The sequence below is a fragment of the Marmota marmota genome, unplaced genomic scaffold (assembly GCF_001458135.2).
Source record: "Marmota marmota marmota unplaced genomic scaffold, marMar, whole genome shotgun sequence".
NCBI classification, from domain to species: domain Eukaryota; kingdom Metazoa; phylum Chordata; class Mammalia; order Rodentia; family Sciuridae; genus Marmota; species Marmota marmota.
Genome location: NW_025999968.1, coordinates 24,250,881 through 24,262,947, shown reverse-complemented (window position 1 = coordinate 24,262,947; position 12,067 = coordinate 24,250,881). Strand labels below are relative to the sequence as shown.

Below are 12,067 nucleotides of genomic sequence, written 5' to 3'. Positions count from 1 at the left end.
TGATCACAGAAAATGGCATAGTTTAGTGATTATGAATATAAGTCCTATGATCATAACAATTTTTATTAATTATTTTGATCTTCCCATACTTACAGAACCAATAGATTCCTAACATTGTGCCTTCAACCCCTTCAAGGAATTTTATCCCTTTCAGATAGTTACATTAAGAAAAAAACTACTACTTGTAGTGCCTATTAAGTATAAAAATAAAATATACAAAATGTTTGACAACTAATTAAGTATCATTGTTTCTGTTGCTTAGGTTAGGATAATAGTAATAGTTTTAAAATATAGAAGGAAAAACTGTATATGACACATTGCTTTGTGATGAAAATTGCTGTATTTAACTCTTGCTTTAAAGGCACTGTGTTCAAATATACAGTGCTAACAGAAAAAAAAAACATTTGTGAATCTGTCTAATACTGTTGAATATTAAATAGTACTAAATATTCTCGATTTTTATGATAAACAGTTTAGAAATAATTATTTTTTTTGTGTGTGTGTGTGTATCAGTTATCAATGGACCTTTATTTATTTATTTTCATGTGGTGCTGAGAATCAAACCCAGTGCCTCACAGTTGCTAGGCAAGCGCTCATCTCTGAGCCACAACCCTAGCCCAGGAATAATTAGAAACAAATATCATGAAAGCTCTGAATGCAAGTTTAACAGGAGCAGAAGATATGTTAGTTTTAACTATTACCTGTGGAGTTTGTTACCTGTTTTAAATTATTCCTTTTATAATATTTCTTAAACATTTGAGCTGAGATATGAAACATCTTTCTACAATGATGCTTGACATTTGACATAGTAGAAAGTGCTTCAATTTCTTTATTCATAATTTTAAAATGATTTATGATATTTATGATAAATGTATAAATTTTGCCTTTTCAAGTACCTTAAGCTACCATAACACATTTTCCCTCCATTATACACATCTGGAAAAGCTGCCATATTAAATAGATCCATTATCTTTACATTCTATGCTGGTACCCAAGCAGCTAAAACATCAATAGGTTAAAAACATGACTGCACTGGGTGATATCACATTAAAGTTGTGACCATACATTTAGTTGAGCCCTAAATGCTGCCTGGTTATTCTGCTACCTTTTATAAAATGATTGTTATCCTCCCATCCCAAATGACTATTTTATTCCTTATCGCTTTCTTTCTGTTACTCCTTAAACCTACTGAGCTTTCATTTGACAATTTTGCCTTATAGTTCTTTAAGGAAATGGAAAATGTCACACAAGAATTCTCTCATTTTTTTCTACCACCAAATTTGATGTGAAATCTACTTGATTTTGCTTTATTATAGCATCCTCTGATGTCATGTTTTATGTAATTCTCAATTACCAAATAGTCTCAAATAGCCAAGTGTATTGCTTACATAGTCATCATTTAATTGAACATTCATCTTGTTAAAGCATTAGAAGTTAGGAAAAATGTGTAATAGAATTTAGTACCTGATCAGAAACTTCAATTTATTCATCTGATTTTTTTTTTTGTTAACCTGTGAGTTGAAGGTATTCATACTGTTTTCAGATAATTAAAATTTAAAGACTTATGTCACTGACTTCAGGAATCTCTGTAATACTAGTGGGTGTTGAAGGGGAAAATTATGACTTAACAGTGATAAAGTGTGGATCCATGAAACAATGAAAAACAGACACTGAAATACATCCTTCAGCTTAAATATGGAAAAATTTTAAAAATAGTTTCTTTATTTTGAGCCACGGCATGGACAGCACCAACAGCACAGTATCCTGCATGGATTTCTTTTTTTGTATTTTACTGCTAGTCCAAATTTCTCTCTAGTATTGTTAACATAATCTTTGGTACTATTTACTATCATTTCAATATTATTGATGCTCTCTCCTTGTTCCTCTACCAAAAGAGATATCTGAATGAAAAGATCCCGTAAATCCTTTACTTGGTTTTCCAAATTAACAAGTTCCTTATGTCTTTGTTCAATCTCTGAGAGTTGTGCTTTAGTGATATTGATTTCTGTGAGTAAGCTTTCATTAAAAACTTCCCATTTTCCTTGGTGAAGCATATCATTTACTTCTTCTTCAGGTACCTCTTTACCAGCAACTTCAAGTTGACGAAAAATAAATGCCTTGCACTTCTCTTGCTTTGCAGCTATTGTGTCATTGTATATATACATAGTTTGTTGAAAATGGCGGAACATTGCAGCATACTGAGATTTAAGTATCCTTGTGATGACTGACGATGGACCATTTTCAACCTCTGACTTTTTAACTTCTTTAACTAAATCATCCAAACCTCTGTTAATGTGTTCTGCTTGGGTTTTTATCTCCTTTGTAATGCTAGACTCTCTCTTAAGAAGGCTAAACCTTCTCATTGAAGCCATCAGACTTTTCTGTTGCTGTCCAAATCTTTGCACATCATCTGCCAAATTGTTAATATTCTCCTGTAGTTTTTGGATCTCATGTAGGTGTCTCTCAGCTACAGGCTCTCTCTCATAAATAACAGCTTGCTGCACAAACACCCCTTTTTCCTCTGTTTCCGTACTCAACACATGACTGTCTCTGTAAAGTTCAATTTCCTTTGTTTTTTGCTTTAGTTCTTGAAGTCGGTCTTTCATCTTCCCTTTCCTGCTAAGAAGCAAGAATGATTATGTTAAAATGAAATTTGACTTGACATAGCTGTCTATCTCCCAGCAAAAATTCTCCTAGTTTTCTAAAAATTAATTTAAAAATTAGAAAAATTAATAAGAATTTTCACATAAATATCACTGAAATTGGAAAAATAACATGAAATAATTTATGAATTATTTTGCCTAATGTGTGGCTTCTGTGAATCTCATTTAGTTGAGTTTAGTATCTGAGAAAGCAGTGATGGAGACACAATTATCCCCAAATTAGTACTTCAGTGTCAAGATTCTAATATGTGATACCATTTTTCTTAATAAAGGGTGCTTTTGCTCTACTTTCAAGTTTTAGGATTAACCTTTAGACTTTCAAAGTGCCCATACTACTTATGATATTTTAAACAGTTAAGCTGGTCTATGTAATGTTAAAAATATACTCATTTTGATAAAATAGGCATAATTAAGTTAAAAACAGTGTTAAAAACAGGACAGTTTCTACATTAGAGTTTTAGGTAGGTAGATTATGGTGAATTCAAGTTTTCTGAGGCCTTTAGGTTAACACATGATATAACTTTGTTTTCTTATCCATTGCATATTTATGAAATTATTTTCTTGGTTTGATTATGGTGATTTTTCTTTGTTTTGTTTTGTTTTTGGGGTACTGGGGATGGAACCCGAGGTACTTAGCCATATCCTCAGCCTTTTTTTATATTTTTTATTTTGAAACAGGGTCTCACTAAATTGCTTAGGGCCTTGCTAAGTTGCTGAGGCTAGCTTTAAATTTGCTATCCTCCTGCCTCAGCCTCCTGAGCCACTGGGATTACAGGTATGCGCCACCACATCCAGCCTGATTTCTTATTAACATTCCTTTGCAAAAGATTATCTATAATATCTTATAATAAAATATCTGTCATTTTCTTTTAATTGATACTTTTTAAAGCATGAAAATATACTTATATATAATTTTGAGTATGACATTTATCACATCCTGTACTGATAGTTATCCATTGAAATCAAATTGATGCACATGTATAACATGATATAACTACATATAAAGCGACTAAAAAAAACCAGTCTTCATTTATAAAAAAAACTTTATTTTCACAGAGCATCTTCATTTTAGAATGGCATTTAATGTCTTTCATTATATTTTTGAAGATAATAAAGGCCATGTGATAATATAAATGCTTCATTGGACCATGCATAATATTAGTATCAACCAGAGAAGAAGTTCTCTGATGGTACCCTTGGGTTCAAAATGGTGACTATGAAAAAATATTAGAAATTTTAGTTAATTACAAGCTTTTTATCAGAACTAAGAGAATAGTTATATTTTTATAAATAATAGTATAATGTCTACATAGGCTAAGAAAGATATCTGTTCCAATGACTTTATACATATTGGGAAGTGGGGCTTTATTAAGTTCTGAGCAGATATTTTAAGGTAAAAACTCATAAATTGGAAATTTCCAAACTAGTGTGAAAAGGATGAGATTAGCAAAATCATACCAAATGAGGAATCATTGAAAGAAATGCCCTGTGAAAGAAAAGATGTAAGGAGTATTTGTAACTATCTTCTAAAGTATAAAAGTCTCTGTCTACAAAAGAGATTAGATTTACTTGGCATAATTCCAAAGGGCTGTGTGTGGAAACTGCATGGAAGGAGGGTTGATTCAGTATATACTAAGAAGACTTTTGAAGGGTGTAGAGCTACTTGTTCCGAGTTGAAATCCAGACATGTCTTCCCATCTCCCTGAGCCAAGCCAGCCTTATTGCTCACTTGGATTACTGGAGCAGTCTTGTAAGTGCTACTCAGTGTTTTGTCAAATATTTGGTGGTTATGCTGGTACAGATATTATAGGACACCTAAAAATGTTCTGAAGTAATTATGGAAACTTTTTCTTTTGAGGCAGCTTTGGAAAGCAAAATTAACACCCATGATTTATTATATACTCTGAAAAACAATAGTATGAAGAAATTTGATGTTAAAGTTCCATGTTAAAGTTGGTTGGCTTACTGATTTATGTGTTGTTGTTGTTTGGTACTGGGGATTGAACACAGGGGGGCTTTACAACTGAGCTACTTACCTACCCTTTTTTATTTTTAATTTTGAGATGGGTCTTGCTAAGTTGTTTAAGGCTTTGCTAAGTTGCTGAGGCTGGCCTTGAACTTGGGTTCCTCTAGCCTCAGCCTCCTGAATCACTGGTATTGTAGGCATGAGCCTCTGCACCTGGCTTAGTGATTTATCTTGAATAGCTTTCAACTATTGTTCATTTGTTTTAGTGTTACTTATCACTTTCTTATCTAGATGCTCTTTCTGCTAATTATTGTATTGAATGTTGAAAACAAATTCCTTCTGAAAGTTTTTAAGATATCGTGTTGTAAAATGTGATATTTATTTTTTTCCAAATTAATGCATGGACAAAATTTAAAAAGTCAAAGCACTTTAAATTTAGAAAGATACATATCTGACACCCGGTTGCTCTACCATACCCTATTTCTAGTCCCTACTTCCAAAGGCAGTCATTTTCATTTACTTATCTGTATGTTTTTTAAAATTATTTATTTTTTAATTATAAGTGATCACAATATCTTTATTTTATGTGGTGCTGAGGATCGACCCTAGTGCCTCACGCATGCTAGGCGAGTGCTCTACCTGTGAGCCACAACCTCAGCCCTGTATGTTGTTTTTAAACTCCCTCTTTTTAGGTAATTTGCCTGTATAGGCATTTCTACTTTTTAAATTTTAGATGTTATATTGAGTTTCTGCTACAAAAAAATGTAGATCTAACTTTCTTTTAAACTCTCATTCTTCAGTTTCCCCCTCTTAATATAGTTGTTCCACAATTTTGGGTTAATCAAATAATGTTTACATTATTATAAACACCCAAATAATATTTATATATCAATCACATAAAGAATCATGGTTACAGTGCCTTTCTCAACTGTTTTTTTTTTTTTTTTTAGGCCTGAATCACTGGGAAAAAAATAGAAAATGGGTATTTTTGTTTTAAGAAAATTTGCTATTGAACTATTTAGACATATTCAGAAAGGGCCCGGAACATAAATGGATAGTTTGATGATTTTTCACAAAGTCAATACATCCATGTAAACATCACACAGATCAATAAATACATAACTTTTGTATTTTCCTTCAAGTTTTTAAGTTTTTCAGTTGCTTCCTGTTTTATATATGTATCATTAATTCATTCTAAGCTGAACTGACCTGAAAAATCCACTTGATATCTTAAATATAGCAAATATTCTTTTTATTTTATTATTTTGTTTTTTGAAGATTGTTTTCTGGAATATTCTAACGTAAACTGGCTGTGTTGGAATTTTCCTTTCTTCTCCTTCAATAATTACTGGTTTCTTATCTTTATTCTTGGTTGATTCCTTTATTTGGGGATATCCATAGCTTCTTTTCAAAACATAAATGTTATTATAACTTACATTTCTGAAAATTTGAAAAAAAAATCTATCTTTACACCTGAGCAAAACATTTCCTGTGAATTTAACTCTCACAAAGAATATTCTTCTCAAGTTTTGAAGCCAGTATCATCCAAAACCAAACAGACACATCAAGAAAGAAAACTTCATATTAATAACCTTGATTAACATAAGTGCAAAAATTCTTAATAAACTATTCACAAACCACATATAAAAGCATATTGAAAAAGATAGTGCACCAAGATCAAGTAAGTTTCATCCCATGGATTCAAGGTTCGTTCAGCACACAGAAATCAATAAGTGAAGTTCATCACATAAAAGAGTATTAGGACAAGCATCATATGATTATCTCAATAGATTATCAAACTAAAAAGCATTTTACAAAGTACAGTGCACATTTATGTTTAAAACACCAGAGAAACTGGGGAGAGAAGGGATATACCTCAACATTGTAAAGGGAATATCTGACAAACCCAAGGCCAATATCATACTGAATGAAGAAAAACTGAAAGTATTTTCTCTAAAAACTGAAACAAGACAAGGATGCCCAATCTCACCACTCCTATTCAACATAGTCCTTGAAACTTTAACTAGAGCAATCAGTCAAGAGAAGGAAATTAAACTGATAAAATAGGAAAAGAAAAAGGCAAGTTATCTCTATTTGCTGATGACATACTTCTGTATTTTTAAGAAGATCACAAAGATTTCACCAGAAGACTTCTAGAGTTGATAAATTTAGCAATGTAGCAGAATATAAGATGGACATACGTAAATAACTTTCCTATACTCTAATAATTAATCTGTTGAAAAGAAAACTAAAAGCGTTCACAGTAACCTCAAAAAGTACTTGTGAATTAATCTAATGAAGGAGGTGAAGGACTTCTGCAATGGAAACTACAGAACACTGAAAAAAGACATTGAAGGATACCTTAGAAGATGGAGATACCTCCCTTTTTCTTGGATAGGCAGAATTAATATTGTCAAAATGGCCGTACTACCAAAAGTGTTTCACAGACTCAATGCAGTCCCCTTCAAAATACTAATGACATTCTTCACAGAACTAGAAAAAACAGTTATAAATTTATGTGGAAAAATAAGGATCCAGAAGAGCCAAAGCAATCATGAGCAAAAAGAGTGATGCTGGAGGGAGGCATCATAGTACCTGACCTCAAATTATACTGCAGAGTTCTAATAACAAATACCACATGGTATTGGCACCAAAACAGACTTGAAGACCAATGGAATAGAATAGAAGACACAGAGACAAACCCACATAAATACAATTACCTGATGTTAGACAAAGTTGCCAAAAACATACATTGTAGAAGAGATAGCAATGTTAACAAATGGAGCTTGGAAAATTCTGGATATCCATATGTAGAAGAATGAAACTTGACACTTATCTTTCACCCTGCACAAAGGTCAACTCAGAGTGAATCACTGACCAGAAACTCTGCAATTGCTAGAAAATGTAGGCCCAACATTCCAACATGTTGGCACAGGAAACAATTTCATTAATAAGACTCCTAAAATGCAAGAAATAAAACCAAATATAAATATCAAACTAAAAAGCATCTGCACAGCAAAAGAAACAATTAAGAACATGAAGAGAGCTTACAGAATAGAAGATTTTTGCCACCTTCATTTCAGACAGGGCATTAATATCCAGAATTTATAAAGAACTCAAAAACTTAGCACCGAAAAACAAAATAAAACAAACCCCCCCCCCCCCCACAAAACCCAGTTAAAAATGAGCAAAAGAACTAAACAGACACTTCTCAAAAGAAGAAATACAGATGGCCCACAAATATATGAAAAATTTTTCAATATCTCTGTCAATTAGGAAAATGCACATCAAAACTTATATTGAGGGCTGGGATTGTGGCTCAGCGGTAGAGCGCTTGCCTCATGCAGGCGGGACCCGGGTTCGGTCCTCAGCACCACATAAAAATAAAGGCATTGTGTTGTGTCCATCTACACCTAAAAATATATATATATATATATTTCTAAAAAAAAAAAACTTTTATTGAGATTTCATCTTACTCTATCAGGATGACAATTATTAAGAAGAAAAATAACAATAATTGGTGATGAGGATATGAGTAAAACGTGCACTTATACATTGTTGGTGAGACTGAAAATTAATGCATCGATTGTGGAGAGCAGTATGTTGATTCCTCAAAAACTAGGAATGGAACCAACCATATGACCCAACTATCCCACTTCTTAGTAGAAACCCAAAAGATCTAAAATCACCTTGATGTTTATTTCAACACAATTCACAATAGCTAAGCTGTGGAACCAACCTAGGTACATCTCAACAGAAGAATGAATTAAAAAATGTGGTATGTATACACAATGGAGTATTACTCAGCCATAAAATAGAATAGAATTATAGTATTTGTAGGTAAATGGATGGAACTCTGGAGACTGTCATGCTAAGTGAAATACTGAAATATGCCCAGACCCAGGAAGTCAAAGGTGGAATGTTTTCTCTGAATTTCAGAAGGTAGTTCGAAATAAGAGGGAGTGGGGAGAAAGGAAAAGAGGAAGGCGCACTAATTTCTTTTTCAAAATAGAAGATGAGTGGAATAGAGGAAGGGGATGCAGGGGGAGAGAAGAGGAATGGTATAAGGGAAGAATAGTAGAATGAATATTACCTAACTTTACATATATGAATATGTCACAGTGAATCTCACCATCATGTACATCCACAAGACACTAATTAGGAAAAAAAGAAAAGAAAACTACAAGAGGAGAAAGATCAGTAAAGGGAAGGGAACAAGGAGAGGGAAGAGGGAAAGGAATGGGGAAGTTAAGTGGGGATTGAATTAGAGCAAATTATATTCCATGCCTTTATAATTATGTTAGAATGAACAACTAAATGTTATGTGCAACTATAAAGAACCAATAATAAAAAGAAAATTTTGCTATGTCCTATTCTAGCTTTCTCTTTTGCCCTTAAGAATCTGCCACCTGATTCCTTTACAATTATCTGCTAAATATTTAATGGGTATTTTTAATTTAGAAACTCACATATTTAGAATTTTTTTGTTTATTTTGCTTTGTAGTTTTTATAGTGTAGTTGGTTTTAATTACTACCCTTTAATTTCGTCATTAGTGTGTTTCCTATTTATTTTTGGTACTGAAAGTTTCCTTTCTTACTTTAAAATTTAATGATGTAGTTTTTAAATTTCTTTCTTTCTTTCTTTTCCTTAGGGTTATATCAATGCTTTCTGTATGTTTAGAACACAAGGGAATTATTTCAATGTCTGTGTGTCTCGACTAAGTCATTGTTGATTATTTTTGTAGGTTAACACTTCAGAAAATTTTTCCAGTTTTGTTCATTTGTGCAGAAATTGACTTCATGTAGGTACTTAGGTGCACTTACATGCTGTATATAAATTGTATTTTCTAGTAATTGTATACTTTTAACTATATATGCATAACTATTTTCAATTTGATTGATCCTTATGCCTTTATAAATCAGAATATTAGGCAAAGTGAGATATCCAGATATGTTAGAATTTGAAAGTTGGAGGAGATGGAGTTCATATAGTTTCAAAATATGAAGCTCATTGTTGTGAAATTATTTAATTGCTGAAGCTAATTTTGTGCAATCTTTTCTGTACTTTAAATTTTCTTTCTTAATGGTAGAAGTATTGTATCCAAATATGAAATATCTTTCAGAATGTTTAGCTTAGTACATAGATATACATTTTGGAATTTTACTAGTGGTAATGGACTTTGATTTTAAACATGTTTGAAAATAGAGCAATGATTAGTACATATGGTAACCAACTTTGACAATTTATTGTGGGAAATAGAAAAGTAAACTTGTGTGATTCAAATAAAACTTTTTTCATCCTATTACAGATAGTACAAATTCTTAAAGACAGAAACACAAATACAAATTACCTAGTGCTTTAAAAAAATATGCCCTGGGATAGATACTTAATATATTTAAAGTAAGCCATTTCTTTCTAAAGTTACTATGGTGGTTAAATAAAATACTTTAAGAAATACATCCAGTGCCTAGTCCAAGGTAAATAGAGTATCCTTTTCCTTTTTTATGTGCAACTTGCAACATTTCTCTAGTTCAAGATTAAAGCAATAGATCTTATAGGAATATTAACCTCTTTGGCTACTTAAATAAGAGCTAGATGACAGTTTCTAAAAATAAACTGAAACTTTTCTAAAATAAAAGCAAATTGCATATATTCTCTAAGCTGGAGTTATCTGACTTTTTTTGCAATGCAGTCTTTCAGTGCTTTCTACTTTTGCTTAGTGTAGATAAATTGTAAACTTGTTTAACAATATTAGGACCCTTTGTTTATTAAAGCTTTTTTTAATTTTTAAACTTTCACTTACTGATTTAATTAACTTATATGCATATAAAAATGGTTTTTATATTAAACTTAAAACTCCACAGCCTTGAAGATAACTTGCTTTAGATATTACATGGCCAATTCTTAAATCTTCCCATAAAGTACTTACAAAAGTCATTATTATTTTTACTTGGGATATTTACTTGGAAATAGGATATTTAAAAAATTCTAATGTCAACAATTGTGAAAACATAGAAAGTATCTTACCTCTTGATATATCTTGCATTCAATTAATGCTGACTTTAACAACCTTTGTGATTTAAATATTTGCAGTATCCTAGCTAAAACATTAAAATTTGACTAATTTTATATTTCACTGTGATCTTTATACAATAATTTAATATTCTCATTACCTCAAATTAATTTCAGAATGTTCTAGGAAACAACAATGAAAAAAATAATTAAAACTATAGAAAATAATGTCAAACTTTAAAGGTTATACATATGTGTCCAATTTGTGCGCAGTTTTCTTTTGAATGTTAATGTGAAAATATTCTCTAAAGCACAGCATGATTAGTTTATAGTCTATAAAAGAATTTTAGATTTGTTTTTATAGAATCTGGCTTTCCAATGTTTTCAAAATGAGAGGTCAATTGTTAAAGAATTTTTAAAAACTCTTTCCTCTAAAGTTGATTAACAAAGAGCTCTACACTCAAATCACATTCAATTTTTCAGTAGTATACATGAACAGATCAGCTATCTTTAGCCCTGTCCGAATCTGAGCAAAACAGCAGTTTTAACTATGTGCTGAGCTAATTTTGAATGTCAAAGTATAACTAGATTTTAGTCACTGGATTTCTCACATCAAAAAAGTACAAAAAACGCAATTTATTTACCTTTCTGTCTTGTTCCTTTTGTTGCTTTTCCACCTTCCTTGTTGTGAGTTCTGCCTTTGAAAGGAAATCTGAGTATCACATGATGTAATGTTTGATCAAATTACTGAAATCTCTGTCTTATAGGTCACAGACTAATTTCTATATGTTTCTCATATAGTTAATTAAAAGCCAAATAATGAAATCAAATAAGTTGGAGATAAAGTTGTACTTTTGCTGTTAATATGAAATGAGAAGAACAAATTGCTTACTTCACACCCGGAGAATCTGGTTCTGCCAGTTAGACGCCTATTCTTTAGATTAAAGGAAGATTTTCATTGGAGCTAGCTTGTAACAGGAAGTCCTTGTTTTACTGCCTACATAGAGTATTTTGCACAGTCTCTGAAACTCAAGTCCTACATTATCTATACAATATATTACTCAAAAAAAAAAGCAATGAGTTTACTTTTTTTTCTTTAGATATAAAAGCCTATTAAAAAATAAGGAATTAAGTAGGAATAAATAAGAGTGTAAAGAAGCTTGGTATAAAACCTTTTTGTTCCATTTACTTTAAAATTATTGAATTATATCCTATTTTAGGAAATCCCATGAGGGCACATAGCTCATAGAATCATAGAATTTCAGGAGAACAGCCACAAAAAAAGCTATGTCTTTAAACCGCTCACGCTACTTTTCATTTTACTATATTGCTATTTTTACTTTACAAGATGTTTCTTTTAACATGGAAGAGCTAAAACTGTATAGTAATATTAAGCCATTTATTTGTTATACAAATATAACAACT

The 12,067-nt window shown here is 31.5% G+C and overlaps 2 protein-coding genes across 5 annotated transcripts in view; one reads left to right on the top strand and one right to left on the bottom strand.

Annotated features, from left to right (window-relative positions):
- Window positions 1-12,067, top strand: part of Arl13b (ADP ribosylation factor like GTPase 13B) — a 66,581-nt gene that overhangs the window by 29,455 nt on the left and 25,059 nt on the right. The window lies entirely within an intron of this gene.
- On the bottom strand, window positions 1,684-11,555 carry Stx19 (syntaxin 19). 2 transcript variants are annotated; one of them, XM_015478627.2, is made up of 2 exons: window positions 11,287-11,555; window positions 1,684-2,619 (listed from the first exon to the last, which is right to left on the bottom strand). In XM_015478627.2, exon 2 carries the CDS (start codon window positions 2,604-2,606, stop codon window positions 1,722-1,724), a length of 885 nt encoding a protein of 294 aa, XP_015334113.1. In that variant the 5' UTR covers window positions 2,607-2,619; window positions 11,287-11,555; the 3' UTR covers window positions 1,684-1,721. The 2 variants fall into 2 exon arrangements, with proteins under 2 accessions (XP_015334113.1, XP_048659455.1); XM_048803498.1 differs by having other exon boundaries at window positions 1,684-2,616.